The 18,150-nt window shown below is 42.4% G+C and overlaps 1 protein-coding gene across 1 annotated transcript in view; it reads right to left on the bottom strand.

The window, feature by feature from the left end:
• Window positions 1–18,150, bottom strand: part of RAPGEF5 (Rap guanine nucleotide exchange factor 5) — a 223,467-nt gene that overhangs the window by 184,055 nt on the left and 21,262 nt on the right. The window contains exon 2 of the mRNA XM_080818603.1: window positions 151–201. Coding sequence (XP_080674729.1) covers window positions 151–201 — 51 coding nt within the window. The remainder of the gene's footprint in view (window positions 1–150; window positions 202–18,150) is intronic.

The raw sequence follows: 18,150 nt of genomic DNA on the forward strand, positions 1-18,150 counted from the left end.
AAAAACTTCAGCTGTGTTATCCCCAGGTGAAGGAGACAGCGTGGGAGACAGCATGCCCAGGAGCAAAGGGAAGAGCTGTAGCTAGAGAATTCTACATCAGGATTCATAAATCCCTGTTTCAGGAAATGCAGTAAGAGAAAAGAATCGTACCTGGGAAGGCGTGTGTTCAAGGTATGGATTGGAAATTCTTCTCGATAGAGTCTATTTTGAAAGAAAGAAGAGGGGAAAAATTAGAACTAAACAAATCTTTGTACCAGCAGGGTCAATGTCTACAATGTGACGGGTCCAGCAGTTGTCCAAACCAAAAAAATGTGCTTCAGTCTCAAGTCATGGGCCATAAAGGATTCATGTCCTTAATTCTCATTCAGTACAAGCATCTGGTCACCATTCATTCCGACGGGACAGGTTATTCCATTTAAACAGCTCCCATGGGGCGCCTGGGTGGCTCAGTGGGTTAAAGCCTCTGCCTTCAGCTCAGGTCATGATCTCAGGGTCCTAGGATTGAGCCCCGCATCAGGCTCTCTGCTCACAGGAACCTGCTTCCCCCTCTCTCTCTCCCTGCCTGCCTCTCTGCCCACTTCTGGTCTCTATCTGTCAAATAAATAAATAAAATCTTTTAAATAAATAAATAAATAAATAAACAGCTCCCAACAGAAAGGATACAACTTTAAGGAGGGTCACGAAAAGATGAAGGTTTTCATACTTGGGATTTTATTCTCTGTGTGATTTGATTCTGTTTCTCCTTTCCTTTTCATTTCCTCTTTCCCCACCTAACGCAGACTCCCATCACTGTACATCTACACCACTGCTTCAGCCTCTCCATGGATTTCCCGGACCTCTGGTCACGCCCCCACAGGCCATCCTGCAAACCTCAACTGAACAAAGGTCCCCTGCTTTACAGTGGGTCTCTTACTGCTTAGGGAGTCCATCTGACCACCACGGGCTGCTTCCAACAGGTTTCAGTATTCTCTCTCCAACTTCCTACAGGACAGACCTCCTCATCAGAAGAGCTCGGCACTCCCACCTGCCTCTGCTCACACCACTCTCCACACTGGAGAGCCCTCCATCTTCCCTGATGCTTCCCTGAACCCCACCAGACTTCGAAGTCCAGGTTTAGTGCAGTTCACTCCTAGGTGAAGCTGCTCCCACCTGCCCCGGTCCACTGGGGTTTGCCCCTCCTGGCAGCTCTGTTATTCTGTACAATCACATGGCAGCTCCTGGATGCTCTGCGTGGCTGGCTGGCATTCTATGTGTGCATTTGCCCCAACTATCTCCACAAGCTCCTGGAGTGGGTGCCGACAGTTTACACTGCTTTGCTCTCACAGCATCGAGTGCATAACCTTGCAAAGAAATGTTTACTTTGCTATTCACTTATTTATAGATATTTACATCTCTGTATCAATTTAGTAAGTGTTTACTGAATGATTTGAACTGTAGTGGCTCATTTTTTGTACCTAACGATCCAGCAGGCAGCACCATCACCCGCATATGCTTAAGCACAATAGAAAACTACTATCATTTCCCATTGTCCTTTGGGGAACAGAAAAGAGAAACTAACATTTATTGAGCTCCCAACCTATGTTTAAAAGCTCATTACAACTCTATTCCAAGGCTTGCTGTCTTTTGAGATCCCATCGTTTTTAGTCTGCCGCCTCCACTTCTCAAAATCATTGGCTGAATTACAAAACATAGCCCGCCAGTCATCACCTTTCAGCATCTGAACCTTCAACCAAATCTTAGTCTAAGGCACAATTTCCATTCTGCATCCTCTCCACTCCACATGGCCCCCCTGTTACTTATCTTAATTAAACTGAAAGAAATATACAAACTCTTTCCAGAGATGCCAATTGGTTTACTCTGCTAAAGATCTGCAAAGGCTTCAAAGAAAATTAAATTTACGAAGGTAGACAGGCCATTTTTAATTCCCATGTATTAAAATAAAACACCCACCCACCCCTTCTGGTGTGGTATTATACACACTCCCAATCAGCCCTCCTCAGGCCTTCTGTCGTCTGAGCCTATGTAATATATTCACTTATTGAAATACCAAACAATTTAAAATTTGCATATGCACTAGCTTTATCATTCGAGGATGAATCATCATAAGTGATTTTTCTCCCCCTAAAGAGAGAGACTTTTAAAAGTCAGTAAGGAAGGCCAGAACTGACAGTCTTTATTACTCATCTAATCGCCTGAATCAGCTCAGAAAAGCAACTACTTCACATGATTTAGTTAAAAAAAAAAAAAAGAAAGAAAGAAAGAAAAGAAAGCTTTTAGGTAGAAACAAACTCTCAAGAACCAGGTAGAGGCACATTCACAAAAGAAAGCAAACCATTTCCTTTCTTTCGGCTGCCAACCTAAATCTGGCCGTCTCCACACTAGTGTTACACTCACACAATTCTACTTCACAGAAACTTCCCCATGGATAGCTGGTTTCAAAAGATTGGTAAGGTGAGTAAATAAAGCCATGAGATTCTTCCATGCTGACTAGATAACAGATAAGCTACCAGCCCACAGGGAATCGACAGGAGCAACACAACAAGAACAGCCTTTTCCAGAACACAATACCTACATTTGTTGTCAGAAACTCCTGTGAAGCGTTCTCCTAACTGGTCCCAGGAGGGCTCTGTTTCATTAACGCTCTAGGACAGCGGCTCTCAAACTCAGCTGGGCTCCAGGAAGCCCCAGAGCTCCCTGCAGAACTCTGTAAAGTTCAGATGTGTTCAACTTAACTCTCCTAACTATGTGCTTTAGAGACCACTTTTTTTAGTTGTTGATATTGACCCCAAATAGCAAGCGTCAAAGACCTGGAGAAAAAAGACCATGGAACAGTCTATGCATGACCTCATTTTTAAGAGGTATTAGGAAATTATGTAAGTTTGTCAGAGGAACATAGTGGGCCAACTTACAAGAATCTGAGAATCACTGCTCTGAATCACCTCACCGACTGCTCTCTGGCATTTACCTGAAAGCATCTATCACAAGAACACCCTTAAAAATGCACCCCTCTCTGTTTTGATATTCTTTCCTAAAATGTCATCAGCTGTTTGCATCCCTTCTTTGAATCTCCTGGTTTTATTTGTCCTCTGAGCATTCCAAGGCTTCATCTAATCCGTCCGGTAGCAACAAATTTCCATTCATTTCTCATTTACAAAGCACCTACTGAGCTCCTGGCCAGGCACTGTGGGCGCTTTCAAAAACATACACAGGTACATGATGCTGTTCCTAATCTAAATCCATTTACCAGAACATAAAGGATCTATTTGACAGAGATCACAAGTAGGCGGAGGAGAGACAGGCGGTGGGGGGGGGGGGCAGGCTCCCTGCTGAGCAGAGAGCCCGATGATGTGGGGCTCAATCCCAGAACCCTGGGATCATGACCAGAGCTGAAGGCAGAGGCTTTAACCCACTGAGCCACCCAGGCACCGCATAAACATAGAGGATCTAAAGAACACTTTAAACCCATGAATTCTTTTACTTGATCCTCATTTCCTATCAGTTTACTCTATAATCTTGGATGGTTGCTTCCAGCGATACAGTGTCCTCCTTTAAATGGCTCTCACTATAATATCTCATAATACAATGCCCAGGTGAAATTATGTTTTTTTTTTCCTTTATTTCCAGCTTCTTAGAATTACTTCCGCTACATGCAAGGATACTTTCGTGAAAGACATTATTTCTACCATAGAGAGAAGACTGGTAACAATACAAATGAAATTAGATTTTAATTCAAATTTATTTCTTCTCCTTTCTGTTTTAGTGAACCATGGAAAAGGAATCCCTAAATGATTCCAGGCAAATATTTTTCATATATTAAACATGTATTAGAAAACTGCAATGCTTTGATATTCACAAACAATCTTCCAGAAACAAATAATGGCATAACTCAAAGGGTAACTGGTCAGTAATCATGTATTACCTTAATTTTTTTTAAGTTAGGTGTCCACTGAAGTTAAATTATAATGGTCCAAGATGCTGGGTCTGAACCAAGCACAGAACTCATTCCGGAGTCAGTGAGAGTATCTTACTATATTGTATGATAGACTTACGGCACATTTCTTACTAGCTCTTAAAGGACATGCCTTAATACTCTCCTTAGATTGAATTAAATACCTAAGTGGCTATGGGGAGAGAAGGAGAAAGACCGAATCATTTCAATCCCTGCAAAAGTATGACTTGCTCCATTTCAAAGAGGAACCAGCAAGAACTACCAAATGTATTGATGCCTTGAGAATTCAGTTACTGACATGACTCTCTGTCACCTGCCGCCACTGCCCTTTCCCTATTCTGGGACATCACGTAGAAGATGAAGACATCACAGTGGAATCAGTGCACTTGCTTCTCTCACAAACCCAGGAAACCAGAAAGCTTCCGAAGTTACCAGAAGGCCCCTGTGTAAAGAAATGACTACCGACTCCAACAATAAGGGTTGTGACCGAGCAGGCTGTCCAGTAGAGTTCTAAGCCTATGAGTCCTTTTAAAGCCCCAGGATACACTTCTAGCTCAATCAGAGCTTGATCAAGGTAAAAGGGACCCAACCCCAGCCAGTATGTGGGCTTAAGAATTTCACAGGATCACAAGTCAGGCATGATGCAAGCCGGAGCCAACTGCTGAAAGGGAAGCATGGGGCAGGGTGCCGCCACCCTCCCGCAAGCTCTCAGGCCTGCCACCATGGCCTCGGGGCCCCAAGGGATATGCTCCCACCAGTCAGTCACCACCACAAAGGCCATTTGTGATAACACCTTCTCAGCACAGCCTTGCCACATCAACATCAATCATGTTCTCAAAATTGCCCGTGAAGTGTTAAGAAACATGGGATGACATGAAAGTGGCAGGAATGTTTACTAAGCACCCCCTTGGTCTTTAGCACTTTCCCATAATAGTAACTGCACCCAACTATTCACATTTTTACAGACAAGAAGCCTGAGGAAAAGAGAAACTAAGACATTTCCTTCAATGGGGCCCCTGGGTCATGCAGTTAAGCGTCGGACTCTCAACTTTGGCTCATGGCATGGTCTCAGGGTTGTGAGATCGAGCCCTTCATCGTGGAATCTGTTGAGAATTTGTTCTCTCCCTCTGTCCCACCTCTCCCCGCTCTCTCTCTAAAAAAGGAAGAAAGGAAGGGGGAAGGGGAAAAATGACTTCAAGCCGCTGAGCTGGAAAGTTACAGAGCCAGGACTGAAACAAAAGGGACTGGTTCCAAAGCCACCAGTCTGCTGTAATAGGCTGCCCGCTGTCAATCACTAGCGGGGTTTCTACTCTGTGCTACGGATTGTGCGAAGTATTTTACATGCAACATATACCACCTAATCTGTGAAAAACTTCGAGGTAGGCACTATTATTAATTCTATTTCACAGCTGGCAGAACTAGACTTCAAGAGGTTAAGAAATTTACCCAAGTTTGCAACCCAAGCCCATCTGTAGTGATTACTCTACAGGTGTCATTTGCAGATTGTGATGATTTAAGAGCAACCTGACAAACGAGTGCATCTCACTGCATTCGGAAGTCACAAAGAGCACAAGCTCCAGTGATTCTCAACCCCTGAAGGTAGATGAAAGCCATCTGAAAGCCAACGGAAGAGAGGAGCTCAACAGGAGCTCACATCCGACCCCCAGAGCACAGCATTAGAACCTCTGGGAGTGGGACCTGGGTGGTTTCTGCCCAGCTCCCCAGGTGGGTCTAATGTGTGACCACTGTACCATCAGCGGTGGGAACCGGCAGTCGGAACTTCTCCTCACCCACTTCGCTATGAGACCCGGAGCACTCATCAAACTGCCTCCTTCGCAGGCCCACCTGAGTTCAGAACCTCGTAGAGGTACAAGTCCTTTGACTGAAAACACTGGGATCTGTGGCTGAGCTTCTAAGCCTGGCTTGTATAAAACAAAGGGCCAGTGTTTCTGGAAATCCCACCTTGTCCCTGTTTGTGTTATGTGTCTTGTTTTTACCCCATCCCAGACACAGCCCTAAGCCAAGGTACTTTCGTGTCTGCAGAAAAGAAAGACGCTATATACCTTCTCAAAAGGCATACCCTCTTAATGGCATCCGCAGCATTAAACTTAATTTTTACTTCCCATTAGTAAAGGGCTCTCTTCTAGTATAAACATGTTTGCCTCACTTAACAGCTAAAGTAGGAAAGTGAAGTGGGTTCTAGGAATACTTATAAATATTTCAAAATCTTGCCTGCCTAGGAAAATAAATCAGCAAGAAGCAGCAGCTTCTGGGAAAATATACACAATAGGTACAACAGAAACAAACCCCAACATGTTATCAACTTGATTTTTATTCGATTCTTGGGAAAATCTTTCTTCTTGCTGCATTTACAAGCAAGAGAATAGTTCTGCCCAACACAGTGGGGTTTTCTGGTTAACCCAATCACAGAAAAGCCTTTAAAATTTAGGAATCAAGTCACTAAAGATTTTAGAACGTTAAATTAGCAAGCTTACTCACCTCCACTTGTCACTGGATTCCCTACTTGTATTATTATCAACCTACCCAGTCACCCCTGGACTCCAAGATGAACCCTTTCCGAAACAGCAACCAATACGAAGATGTTCCCGCTGAGATCCTTTGAGCAGCAAAATAATCCACAGTTATTACATCCCACATTGTGGGATAGAAGGTAACAACTGTGCATTATAACCCACAGAATAAATACCCATAAGTCCATACTGATATAAATGACTGAATAAATGTTGGACCAAGCAGGGTGGAGGAGTGGGGACAGCTCTTCCCTACAGAATTCCAATTATTAAATTCAAGAAGAAGAGGGAAACAAGATCACCGTTAGGGAAATACCACCGTACTAAATACTGCAGACAAAAAAGAAAGCAATCAGCGGATGCCAAAATTAGTGGACACAAGGGTGATAATTGGGCTATCTGCGCAGTGTCAAAGTGGCTTCTCACAAGTCAGTATGTTTGGAGGAGAAAAGAGTCACTTTTCAGTGGAGCACAGTGGACCTCATCCTAAATAACTGACAAAAATTATCACCAACCATGAGACACGTTGACATCATTTGCCCACTGAAAGGATACAATGAAGAAGGCACTATTATGGCATTTTTGTAAAACAGTGTACCTGAATTCAATGAGAAAACATACGACTGCAAATCGAGGAGTATTCTTCAATATAAGTAGGCCTTTAACTCTGCAAAAATTGCCAAGGCTTTGAAAGACCACGAAATACTGAGGGGGATCTCCCAGGTTGGAGGGCACGTAAAGAAACAACACAAAAGCCCATGTGTGATTCTGGACTAGGATAAGGACCTTGGTGGGACAATGGGCAAACTCTGAATGAGGTCTGTATTTGAGTTAATTGACTATGTATGCTGTTCTTGTCAAGTGCACTGTGGTTACCTAAAATGTTAACATTTGGGAAGCTAGATGAAGGTTTTAAGAGGACTCTTTGTACTCTTTGTGAAACTTGTGAGTCTGAAATTTATTTCAAAAGGAAAAGTTGAAAAAAGAAAAAGTAATGGTCTCTTTCCGCCCCACAAATAAAGTTTCAAAAAAGTTCAAATATTATTTCAAAATAAACCATCTATTTCTTTGCTAAAAGCTGCATGGCCCTTACCATAACATTATCTCAAGCTGCAAAAGAGAATGACCCTACTTGCCGCCCTGTGCACTCTGACCTCTAGCACAAATCAGATTTATCTCCCTAAAATATCTTCTTACACAGCACCTTAGTTTGTTGTTTTGTTGTTATTGTTGTTTTTAGATAAAACAGCTACTTAAAAAATTCAGTTTCCTCTCGCCGATTGCTCATGATGTGCCCAGTGGATGATACCCTCAATGATACCTTGCCATGCTTCTGTCCTAGAAGGGCTCTGCTCTAGCCAGGCAGACTGTGCGATTTTTACTGTGCAAACTATACACATTCTCATCTCTGTGCCCAAGCCCTGGCCATGACCTCTGCTCCCTGCATTTCTCTACATTTCCACACCCTGCTCTTCTTGAGATCCACGCAAATGCTGCATGAAGCCCCCTCCAGCCCTGAGCCTCCCATGACTAATCTCCTCCCCAAACACTCCAGCACTCATCTTCATCTGCCACAAGGATGCAGTGCCTCCTGCCTCCATTGTATGTGTGTGCTGTCTCTCCTCGGCCAGCCTGGCAACCCCCCAGTGTTCACTGGTCCCTTCTGTAAATCAAGGCCCTTCGGTGGATAGCAGGGGATGACCACCAGTGGTGACCTTCCCCCTTGTCACAGAACCTGATGTTCCAGACTCTCAGGCCAGTGGCAAACGTGGTATTACCACCTCAAAATCTATGAAACCCATTGCCATCTCTGCCATATCATCACCACCCATCCTTTTCTTCCTTTTTTTTTTTTTAAAGATTTTATTTATTTATTGGACAGAGAGAGAGAAAGAGCACAAACAGGGGGAGCAGGAGAGGGAGAAGCAGGCTCCCAGCGGAGCAGGAAGCCTGATGCAGGACTCGATCTCAGGACCCTGGGATCATGACCTGAGCTGAAGGCAGACCTTTAACCAACTGAGCCACCCAGGCACATCCCACCCCACTTTTTTTTTTTTTAAAGATTTTATTTATTTATTGGACAGAGAGAGAGAGATCACCACCCTTCCTTTCCCTTATTTCTCAATTCTGTTTTAAGTGGTCCAGTATGCAGCAAGAGTATATACATAGTGCATTTCTATACGCTGAATTAATTTTGTTCATTTTAAAATTTAAAGATACATTTGAAAGCCAATTGTTTCTTTGTAGTGAAAAATACTTCCATAAAGTCACTTTGTGTGCGGTCTTCAAGAGGAAAAAAAAAAAAAAGTTCACTTTTCTTCTATGTTACTGGCAAGTCAGAAATCTGCAAATGAAATACACCTCGGAGCAGCCACCTTTCCTTCCTTCCTTGGCTCTGGGAATAAATTAGTCTCTTAAATGTTTCTTCCTAACTTGCATATAAATTTTTGAAAGCTACAAAGTAATAAAGGTGATAATGTGTTCTTCCAGCAGAAGAACTAGATCTAGATTTTCTTTCTCAGTTACTCATATAAGACATACAAACAAACTCAGAAATAAGCCACCAGAAAAGATATCCTGAGGTCACCTGGCCTACTTCACAGCCTTCATCTACACTCTGAGTCAGGTGGGAATGTGGATCAGGAGTCCGTAAACTACAGCCCACAGATCAAACCCAGCTGCCACCTGGTTTTCATAAAGTTTTATTAGAACACAGCTGGGCCCGTTTGTTTACATATGGTCTCTGGCTATTTTCTTGCTAAAAATATTTACTACACGGCACTTCACAAAAGAAGTTTACCAACCCTGGTCTAGATGATCAAATTTTACAGAACAGGTGGTACTCCATAAAATCCCAGCAGTACATTCCCGTGCTCAATTAGTTACTGATAAGAATTTCTTTCCCTCGGGGCGCCTGGGTGGCTCAGTGGGTTAAACCTCTGCCTTCGGCTCAGGTCATGATCCCAGGGTCCTGGGATCGAGTCCCGCATTGGACTCTCTGCTCAGCAGGGAGCCTGCTTCCTCCTCTCTCTCTGCCTGCCTCTCTGCCTACTTGTGATTTCTCTCTGCCAAATAAATAAATAAAATCTTTTAAAAAAAAAAAAAAAAAAAAGAATTTCTTTCCCTCTTGAACCCCATTATCTCCCACTGCAGTTGGAAGATTATTTGTTCCAAAAATGTTTAATGCACATTTCCATCTTCATTTACATGTCACATAAAAGGAAGAAATAGGTCAAAACAATTTTTGGCTCCCAAGATTAAAACAAACAAAAAAGGAGCAATTAGTTTCACCAACTCCTCCTTCTAAATTGGGAATTCCAACCTTTGCCATAATGTAGACAAGTCTAGACTTCACAGAAGGATAGCCAAGGTCAAATATACAAAAGTACTAATAAATGCAAGACTATCCTGTTTCAAATATCGAATGTTGCACACAGTAGTCTCACCACTTGGAATGACTTCCTCCTCATATATTTAAATTTTTATTGAGTTTACGTTAAAATATATTCATATGCTCAATACTTCCCTATTAGAACTTATGTACTTTCAAAGTACTTTAGATTCCAGCTACTTATTAACATTTGGATTCCCCCCAGTTCATTCTAAGAATCTTAAAGGTAAGGTCTGTATTTTACTCATATATATAAATATCCACAATATCTAACATGATACATTGCACACAGTTAATTCTCACTGAATGCCTCTCAAGGAAAAACAAATCCAGCTCTGTTAATACTTTCCTCAAACCCTCTCCCCTTCAGGAGTTTACAGCTCCTTCCTCCATGCCCCGCACCTTCTTCTCCTGGGAGGCAAGCCTTGTGTGGTGGTTACAAGCAGAGCTCTGAATTTACATGGCTTAGATTCAAAGCCCATCTGTATTACATGTCCTTGAACGAATCATTTAAATTTTCTGCCTCTCTTTCCACATCTTTAAATGGGAGAAATAAAATCTACCCAGAAGGTTGTTGTAAGGGTTAGGTGACTTAAAACAGTGTTCTCAAACTTCATGCATTTGGAGGGCTTAGGAAACCAGATTGCTAAGCCCCATCCCCAGAAGTTTTGGGTTTAGCGGGTCTGGTCTGAGGGGTGCCTATGAACCTGCATTTCTAATAAGCTCCTAGAGGATGTTAATGCTGACAGACGACACCTGGAGAACCACTGACTTAAAATATGTGTAGAGTTTAAAAAAAAAATAAAAAATTTATTTATCAATTTGACAGAGAGAGAGCGTGTGCACACAAGCAGGGAAAGCAGCGGAGGGAGAGGGAGAAGCAGACTCTCTGCCAAGCAGAAAGCCCGACGTGGGGCTCGATCCAAGGACCCTGGGATCATGACCTGAGCGGAAGATACACGCTCAACCAACTGAGTCACCCAGGGACTCCAAATACGTATAAAGAGTTTAGAACAGTGCCTGCTGTAGAGTGAATGTTAACCAGCGTTGCTGTGCATTCAACAAACTTGACTATTACCATGTCCATGAGTGTGGGTGTCACCCACGACACTGCAAGCTTCTCAAGGGACAGGATTGTATGTTTTTCATCCACATCCCTAGGTCAGGACAGAGTGCCTATGACAAAGCAACACGAGTGGAGCCCTGAAAGAATTCTCTGCCCCTCGCCCAAGGATCCCCCTGGTTGGAAAAAAACAACGGGATTTGTGGGGAAGAAAATTCTCCCACTAGCAACATTCCCAGGGGTTTCACATCACGCATGACCCATGGGAGTTAGGTCCCATATCCCATACTTGGGAGTTTGCAAGAGCAAACTCATAATCAGAGAGCTTTTACAAGGCTCTTGGGATCGGCTCTGTTCTCAAATGGGTGCAGAGTTTCAATGGGCTTTTGTCAATGATGATCATCTGCCACTACTATTTGAGACTCTAGGTACAGTCAGTCAGGGCACTGGGTTGGCTCAGTTGGTTCTACTCTTGATTTCAGCTCAGGTCATGATCTCAAGGTCATGAGATGGAGCTGAGCCCCATGCCTGAGCCGGGTGTGGAATCTGCTTAAGGTTTTCTCTCTTCCTCTCCACCTCCCCTTCTCCCCCGCCTCACCACATACACACTCTCTCTAAACACACACACACACACACAACCCTCTAGGTAAAGTCAATTCTTGTACAAACAAGAATCTCTTCTGGATGCCACCAAGTGGAAATCCTGTCATTCATTCGAAAGTTATACCTTTCCAGTTATTAACTACTTACCTTCTTTAGCATTCCCAAATCTTTGACTTAATAATTGATTTTGGAATTGAAGAAAAATCAGTATTTACCCAGCAGTCTACAATTTCACATATGTAGCTTACGAAATTCAGGTCACTTGCCATGCTAAGGTTAGGATACAGATTCTCCACAGTTTTACAAATAATCCTAACAGCAGGGCTGTGACCCCTTGTGCAGACTTTTTATGAGGCAAGCTCATTTTTCTAGTTCCCCGAAGTCATTTAAAGCAGTTGGGAACTATTACTGCCTATCATGTGTAGTTCTAGTTTGAAGAATCATTCTCTTGATGGTCGTAGAATAGCGTCATCTCATCGGTCAACAGCTTACATTTGCCACAAGGAGCAGGCATGCGCCTTCCCTCACTTCAGGCTCTGACTGCACAGAAAATGTTAGCTTAGCTGGCCTTCACTTACTTCACAAGCACTCAGTCAGAGGGCACTTGAGTCTTACAGGCTTGTGAAACTTTATTTATTTTGGGTCACATACCCTCCTTCCACTCATATCCTTGACTTTTTTAAAACCTGAGCTCCACTGAAGGCTCACTGTATAGCCACACCAGCTTCTTTCACTTCCTTTTCCTTTTCTAACACCTTCTACCAATAATACTACAGGATCAGAATTCCATTCACATCTCGACTGTCTTTCCTTTTAGTGTTTCCAGCTATGACACCCTAACTCTCACTTCTCTTAATCTGTTAAGATCTGACTCCACAAAATGCAGCATTCACGACGGGGCCCCTCCTGTTCAGGTCCCTCTCTAAAGCAGACAGAGCCCGGGCAGGACTGTGCCCCACTCTGCGGCCACTGGGTTTCTTGTCCTGACTGGATGCACACACCTGCCCACCCCTGGACCCTGACTGACGTGTTCTTCTACCTCCACTGAATCACCTTCTTTCTAGTCTCCCTACCAAATTATTTCTTCTAGTCTCCCTACCAAATTATTTCTTCTAACCTGTCTGTACATCTTTTCCTTTCTCTAGTAGTCATCACAGAGAGCCCTTCTTCAAACTGTTTCCCTCCTCCCCCCACTTTCTACTCTGGCACAAAGGCCCACTATAGTCCCAGCAAATATTACCAGTGATCCTTCAACCAGAACAAGAAAGACAGCCCTTACCCCACACATCCCCAGGGCAGTGTTCAGATGTTCTGGACTCGAGGTGATTTTGAGTTCTCCAATCTCTCCCTGGAACTTCCCCTTCCGCCATCACAGACATCAGCGACTGCCCATCAGTTCTCCCTGCTCATTACAGGCCTCCCAATAGAAGCTTCTGGAATGTAATGACAACCACCTGGAAAGTATTATCTTCCTCAGGTCTCATCTAGCTAATCTCAGATGCTGCTAATCAACAAGCATCTACATTCTTCCACCAAGTGTGGTCTGTGGAGCAGACCTGAGCACTTCTGGGAACTAGACATCCTTGGGCTCCACCCCACACACAGACGCAGTCAGACGAGGCGTAACCAGATCCTCAGGTGAATCACATCACAGTAAATCTCAAAGGGTATTCACCTATACTGCCTAGATACAAAATCCTGCTTCTGCCATACATGTTTCTAAATCACAAAAAGCCCTTGAAGGTATCAACAGAGGTCCTCCTAAAAAAGGATTATGTGGGCAAAACGAGTTTTGAAGATGCTGGTTATTCTAGTCTCCCTCCTTAAAGATGAAAAAAATGCACCTAAGGATATTGGAGATGTTAAAGAACTCCTGCAGTAATCCCAAGTTTCTCAAACATATCTGGCCCAGGAATTTTAAAAAAATCTATTTCTATAAACAGCTGTTACCATCTCAGAGCATGGTATTGGTATAAACAGAAAGCAGTAAATGAAAAAGCCTGCCCCAGAGACGAAGTACCTCCATTTGACAATCACAAACCATGGCATTTACTCCTCTGTCTTTTGTAACAATAACTTTTAAGTACATGTGTTAATCAAGTTCAATAGATGTTGCCTCATGCCTTCATGGTCGGAGAGGTCAAGCAGAGGCCATCCTTGGCAGGACACTACACAGCCTAGATGAACAAGAAGGGAAAGATGCCAAACACCAGAGCTACCAAATCCCCCACTTAAACCAGCCTGTGATTCCCCCAAACTTTCTGGACATACTTTGCCTCTTCTCTTTACTGGCTTTCACTCTCTAAGAGGAAAAAGTCACATCAGATTCCAATTTACTCGTATTCTGCTATAAAAGATCCCAAAGCGGGGCACCTGGGTGGCTCGGTCAGTTAGACATCTGCCTTCAGCTCAGGTCACGATCTCAGGGTCCTGGGATGGAGCCCTGCACTGGGGGGGTCCCTGCTCAGTGGGGAGCCTGATTCTCCCTCTGCCTCTGCCTTTCCCCCAGTTTGGGCTCTCTCTCTCTCTCTCTCTGATAAATAAATAAATAAATAAATAAATAAATAAATAAATAAAGTCTTTTTTTAAAAACTAAAAATAAAATAAAAGTTCCCAAAGCAAGGTTTTTGTGTTCACCCCTCTTCTTTCAGCATAATTACTGTAAAAGTTACCTTCATAAAGTGTTCCATTTTTAGAACTCCCTCAATTTTTAATCAAACTTCATCTTAAAGACCTACAACTGTACTTTCTGCTTTCTATCTGTATGAAATAGGGTAACAAAGTTATTATCTTTTTTTTACAAAGTTATTATCTTTGCTAACTTTCTTTTAGCTCAAATAGACTTAATCATAACCCTAATTTTTTAAGAGGCCCCTTTCAAAGTATGTTAACACTGATAATCTGTTTCTAGATGAAAGATTGAAAGTTTGTAATGTGTCCCACATTCCAAAAGTAGGTGACTGAGGAATTAACCAACACTACCTGTATGAACGATAGAGGGGAGACCTTTTGTCAGGGTGTTTTCACCACTCAAGAGGGTCTTACAATCCTTGCTTATCTAAAAGCACCATGCCCCCACCCCCACTGTCCGTGCTGCTATCCCCCTTCCACCCACATTCCTTTCCTCCCTTCCTACTCCGGGTACATGATGAAATATTATGCAGCCATACAAACAGTTTAACGAACCTGTAATACACAGAAATATTTTGGTGAAAAGTGGAAAAAAAAAAAAAGGAAACCTGAAAAAACAATAAAGGTCAAATATAGAGGGGTGCCTGGCTGGCTCAGTCAGTGTAGTGTGTGACTCTTGATCTCAGGGTTGTGAGATCAAGCCCTACACTGGGTGTAAAGATTACTGAAAAATAAAATCTTAAAAATAAACAAATAAATAAGTAAGGAATATGCCAATGTATATCCAATAGTAATGTAATAGATTACTATTAGTCAGAATTTTGTTTCTATCTTTCCAAACTTCCCATTTGTCTATATTAAATATATTACTTTTATAACCAGGAAAAAAAAGTACTGTAAAAGATAAAACCTCCACTTAAACCATTATCCTCCACCTCCAACCCTATAAAGGAAAGGCCAAGTTACAGAGATGAAGAAGGTGAGTCTTCATAAATAAATGATTAAGAACATAACTATAGTCAGAAAGAAATCCAAACTTAAGTTAGCTCTCATAAAAGTATATCCATGGCTTCGAGGAGAGTGAAATAAACCGCTAGGTAAAGAGCCAAGAAGATAGGATGGGGCTAAAGATTCTGTTGGAAGGATATTTTTACTCATTCCCCCTTTCTGCTTATGGATCCCCAGTCTCTGCCTGCCCTAAAAAGACAGGAGCATGGGGGAGGCCATTGAGGTTAATCTGAAGGAGCCCTCTGTGACAGAAGACAGTGAGAGACGGTGGGATCATCTCAAACAACACAGCAAGACAAGATGAGGCAGCCCTTCCGTTTCTAAGTGCCCTTGGTGGGTAAAGAGTATCCACTTCCTCTGCCCAAAGTTCCAACTCTAATAATGACATCAGGATTCAGATTATCTGTTCTGTGGCCAATTTGCTCAAGTTTTTAGGATCATTTTATTTTGCCATTAACATCTGTATACTCAGAACTAACAGCATCTAAAGAAAAAAGTTCAGGAAGTAAATACCCCAAAATCAAATATCAGTAATTTTTGGGTTCCTGATGTTTGAATTTATATACAGAATGGTTAGATATCAGCTTCCAAGGGAAGAATGTGAGATACACCATGGATTATGATATGATGAATATATTATATTTAATATGTGATATGAAGACACATGGTCAATGCAGTTTCTACCAAAATCTAAACTCTCTCCTCTGTAGTGAATACAGGACCGGTTCTCTGGACCAGAGAACCGGTCCTGTATTCACTACTCCCAGATACGAAACTGTACATTAATTTTTTAAATTAATTATTATCCTCCATGTATAGGACACTGACTTCATCAGAGCCATAAGCAAGAATTTAAGTTTCAGTACCAGCCTTGTGGCCTTTATTGTTCATCCAGCACACTCCTCCCCGAGTCCTGAGTGACCCCTCTCCAGTCACATACAAGCCAACGTCAGTACTCAGACGCCAGCACACAGATAGAGATGAAATTCTTGACCCACGGCAGGAAAATTGGGTTTAAAGAGCCTTTAGGTATTTCTCCACATAGATCTTTCACAGAAGGTAAGATTAAATCACCAAGACAGTCATTTTCAAATCAGTTCCTAAACTAGTTTGATGACTTCAAACTCATGGAGGGGGCACTTGGGTGGCTTAATCGGTGAAGTGTCCAGTTTTGGTTCAGGTCATGCATGATTTCATGGGTTGTGGGATGGAGCCCACATTGGGCTCTGTTCAGAATCCGCTTCAGACTTTCTCTCCCTCTGCCTCCGCCCTTCCCCCGTGCTCTTTGTCTCTCTAAATAAATAAATCTTCGGAAAAAAACAAAACAAAACAAAACCCACCTCACTGATAGAATATAAAACTGAATTAGAGCAAAATCTTTTCAAAAGAACACAAGATTGAAACCTCTTTATTTTTTCTAAGAGCTATGCCCCTCTTCAGGGTAAGTCTTGCAGAAACTTGGTATTTGTACACTATTTTGAGTTTGATATTATTTGTTTCCCTTGGAATAAGAGACCAAAACTTGTTTAAAAATAGTTATAAGGGCTACTGAATTGACCACAAACCTTCAAGAAAGGAGTACACTCAGGAGTGAGCAAAGAACCATGGTTTTCCTTCTATCACAAATCTCAAAAACCATGAACTAAAAAACACTTGTTTAGAACACTGAAATAGTGTTAAAAGCATACTTACAATAAAGCTTTTCTACCCTCTGGCATTAAACCCATATGATTCTGGAGACTGGATGCACAACACAATGTGAATGTGCTTAACGCTATTGAATATTCGAAAAAAGTTAAGATGGTAAATTTTATGTGTATCTTGCCACAATTAAATATTTAAAAATTTTAAGCCATATTTGATAGACTCTGAAATACCAAATTTACTTAAAATGAATAATCTGCAACACGAAGTACATAAGCACATAACAAAAGCCATACTATCTAGGTCGAAGGTTCTCTTCCAGGACACGCTCACTCTGCCTCTGTCTCCACGCCATGTGGAGATCTGGCCTTGTCAAACCTATGTCTTTTTTTTTTTTTTTTAAAGATTTTATTTATTTATTTGACAGAGAGAGATCACAAGTAGGCAGAGAGAGAGAGAGAGAGAAGCAGGCTCCCTGCTGAGCAGAGAGCCCGATGTGGGACTCGATCCCAGGACCCCAAGATCATGACCTGAGCTGAAGGCAGAGGCTTTAACCCACTGAGCCACCCAGGCGCCCCTGTCAAACCTATGTCTTAATTTCAGTGACGTTTTACGTGGCAACGGCTAGAAATATAATCACAAGCAAACAAAGCTCCAGGAGTTAATTAACAGAACTGTGTGCCCACATTTTCTTCTTATGAATATATTTAAATACAGCACAAAGGTCATCTTTTAAATAAAGCCTTGAACACGGACGTAAAAATGAGGACTGCTCCACCTGCGGGGTTCAGAACTTTGCTCGTTCCTAGCAAAGCACTTTCTCCCTCTACATTCAATGTACATTTCAACACTACAAAAGGTTTTCAGGAGGTGATCCCCATTTCTTATTCCTGACTATATGTGACACACATGGGGAAACTTATTTTGAAAGCTTTTCGATCACAAATGCATGCTATGACTCACGGCAGGCAATTCCTTTCACAGACGTCTCGCCGAATGTATGGCAAGCCGGACAACAAACACTTCCACACAATTAATCCTATTAGCCATCAGGTGACACATTAAATTTTGAACCCCCTTCTCTCTGGCTTTCTCACACCCTTCTATGCCTTCGGGAGCAACCAACCCACCACAAGGTGAGGGGGACCTCTGAAAGAAGCTGTGACTGTTTTTTTGAAACCAATGCCTTTCAAACTCTTTTGACTGCCACCCACAGTAAGGAGGACATTTTATGTGGCGACCCAGGTCACACAAACATATGTTTTTATGTATATAACTGAAAGCAAAACACCTTTTCTTCATCCCCTTCTACTGCCTGCCAAATGAGAGA

Source organism: Martes martes (assembly GCF_963455335.1).
Source record: "Martes martes genome assembly, chromosome: 11".
Classification (NCBI taxonomy): domain Eukaryota; kingdom Metazoa; phylum Chordata; class Mammalia; order Carnivora; family Mustelidae; genus Martes; species Martes martes.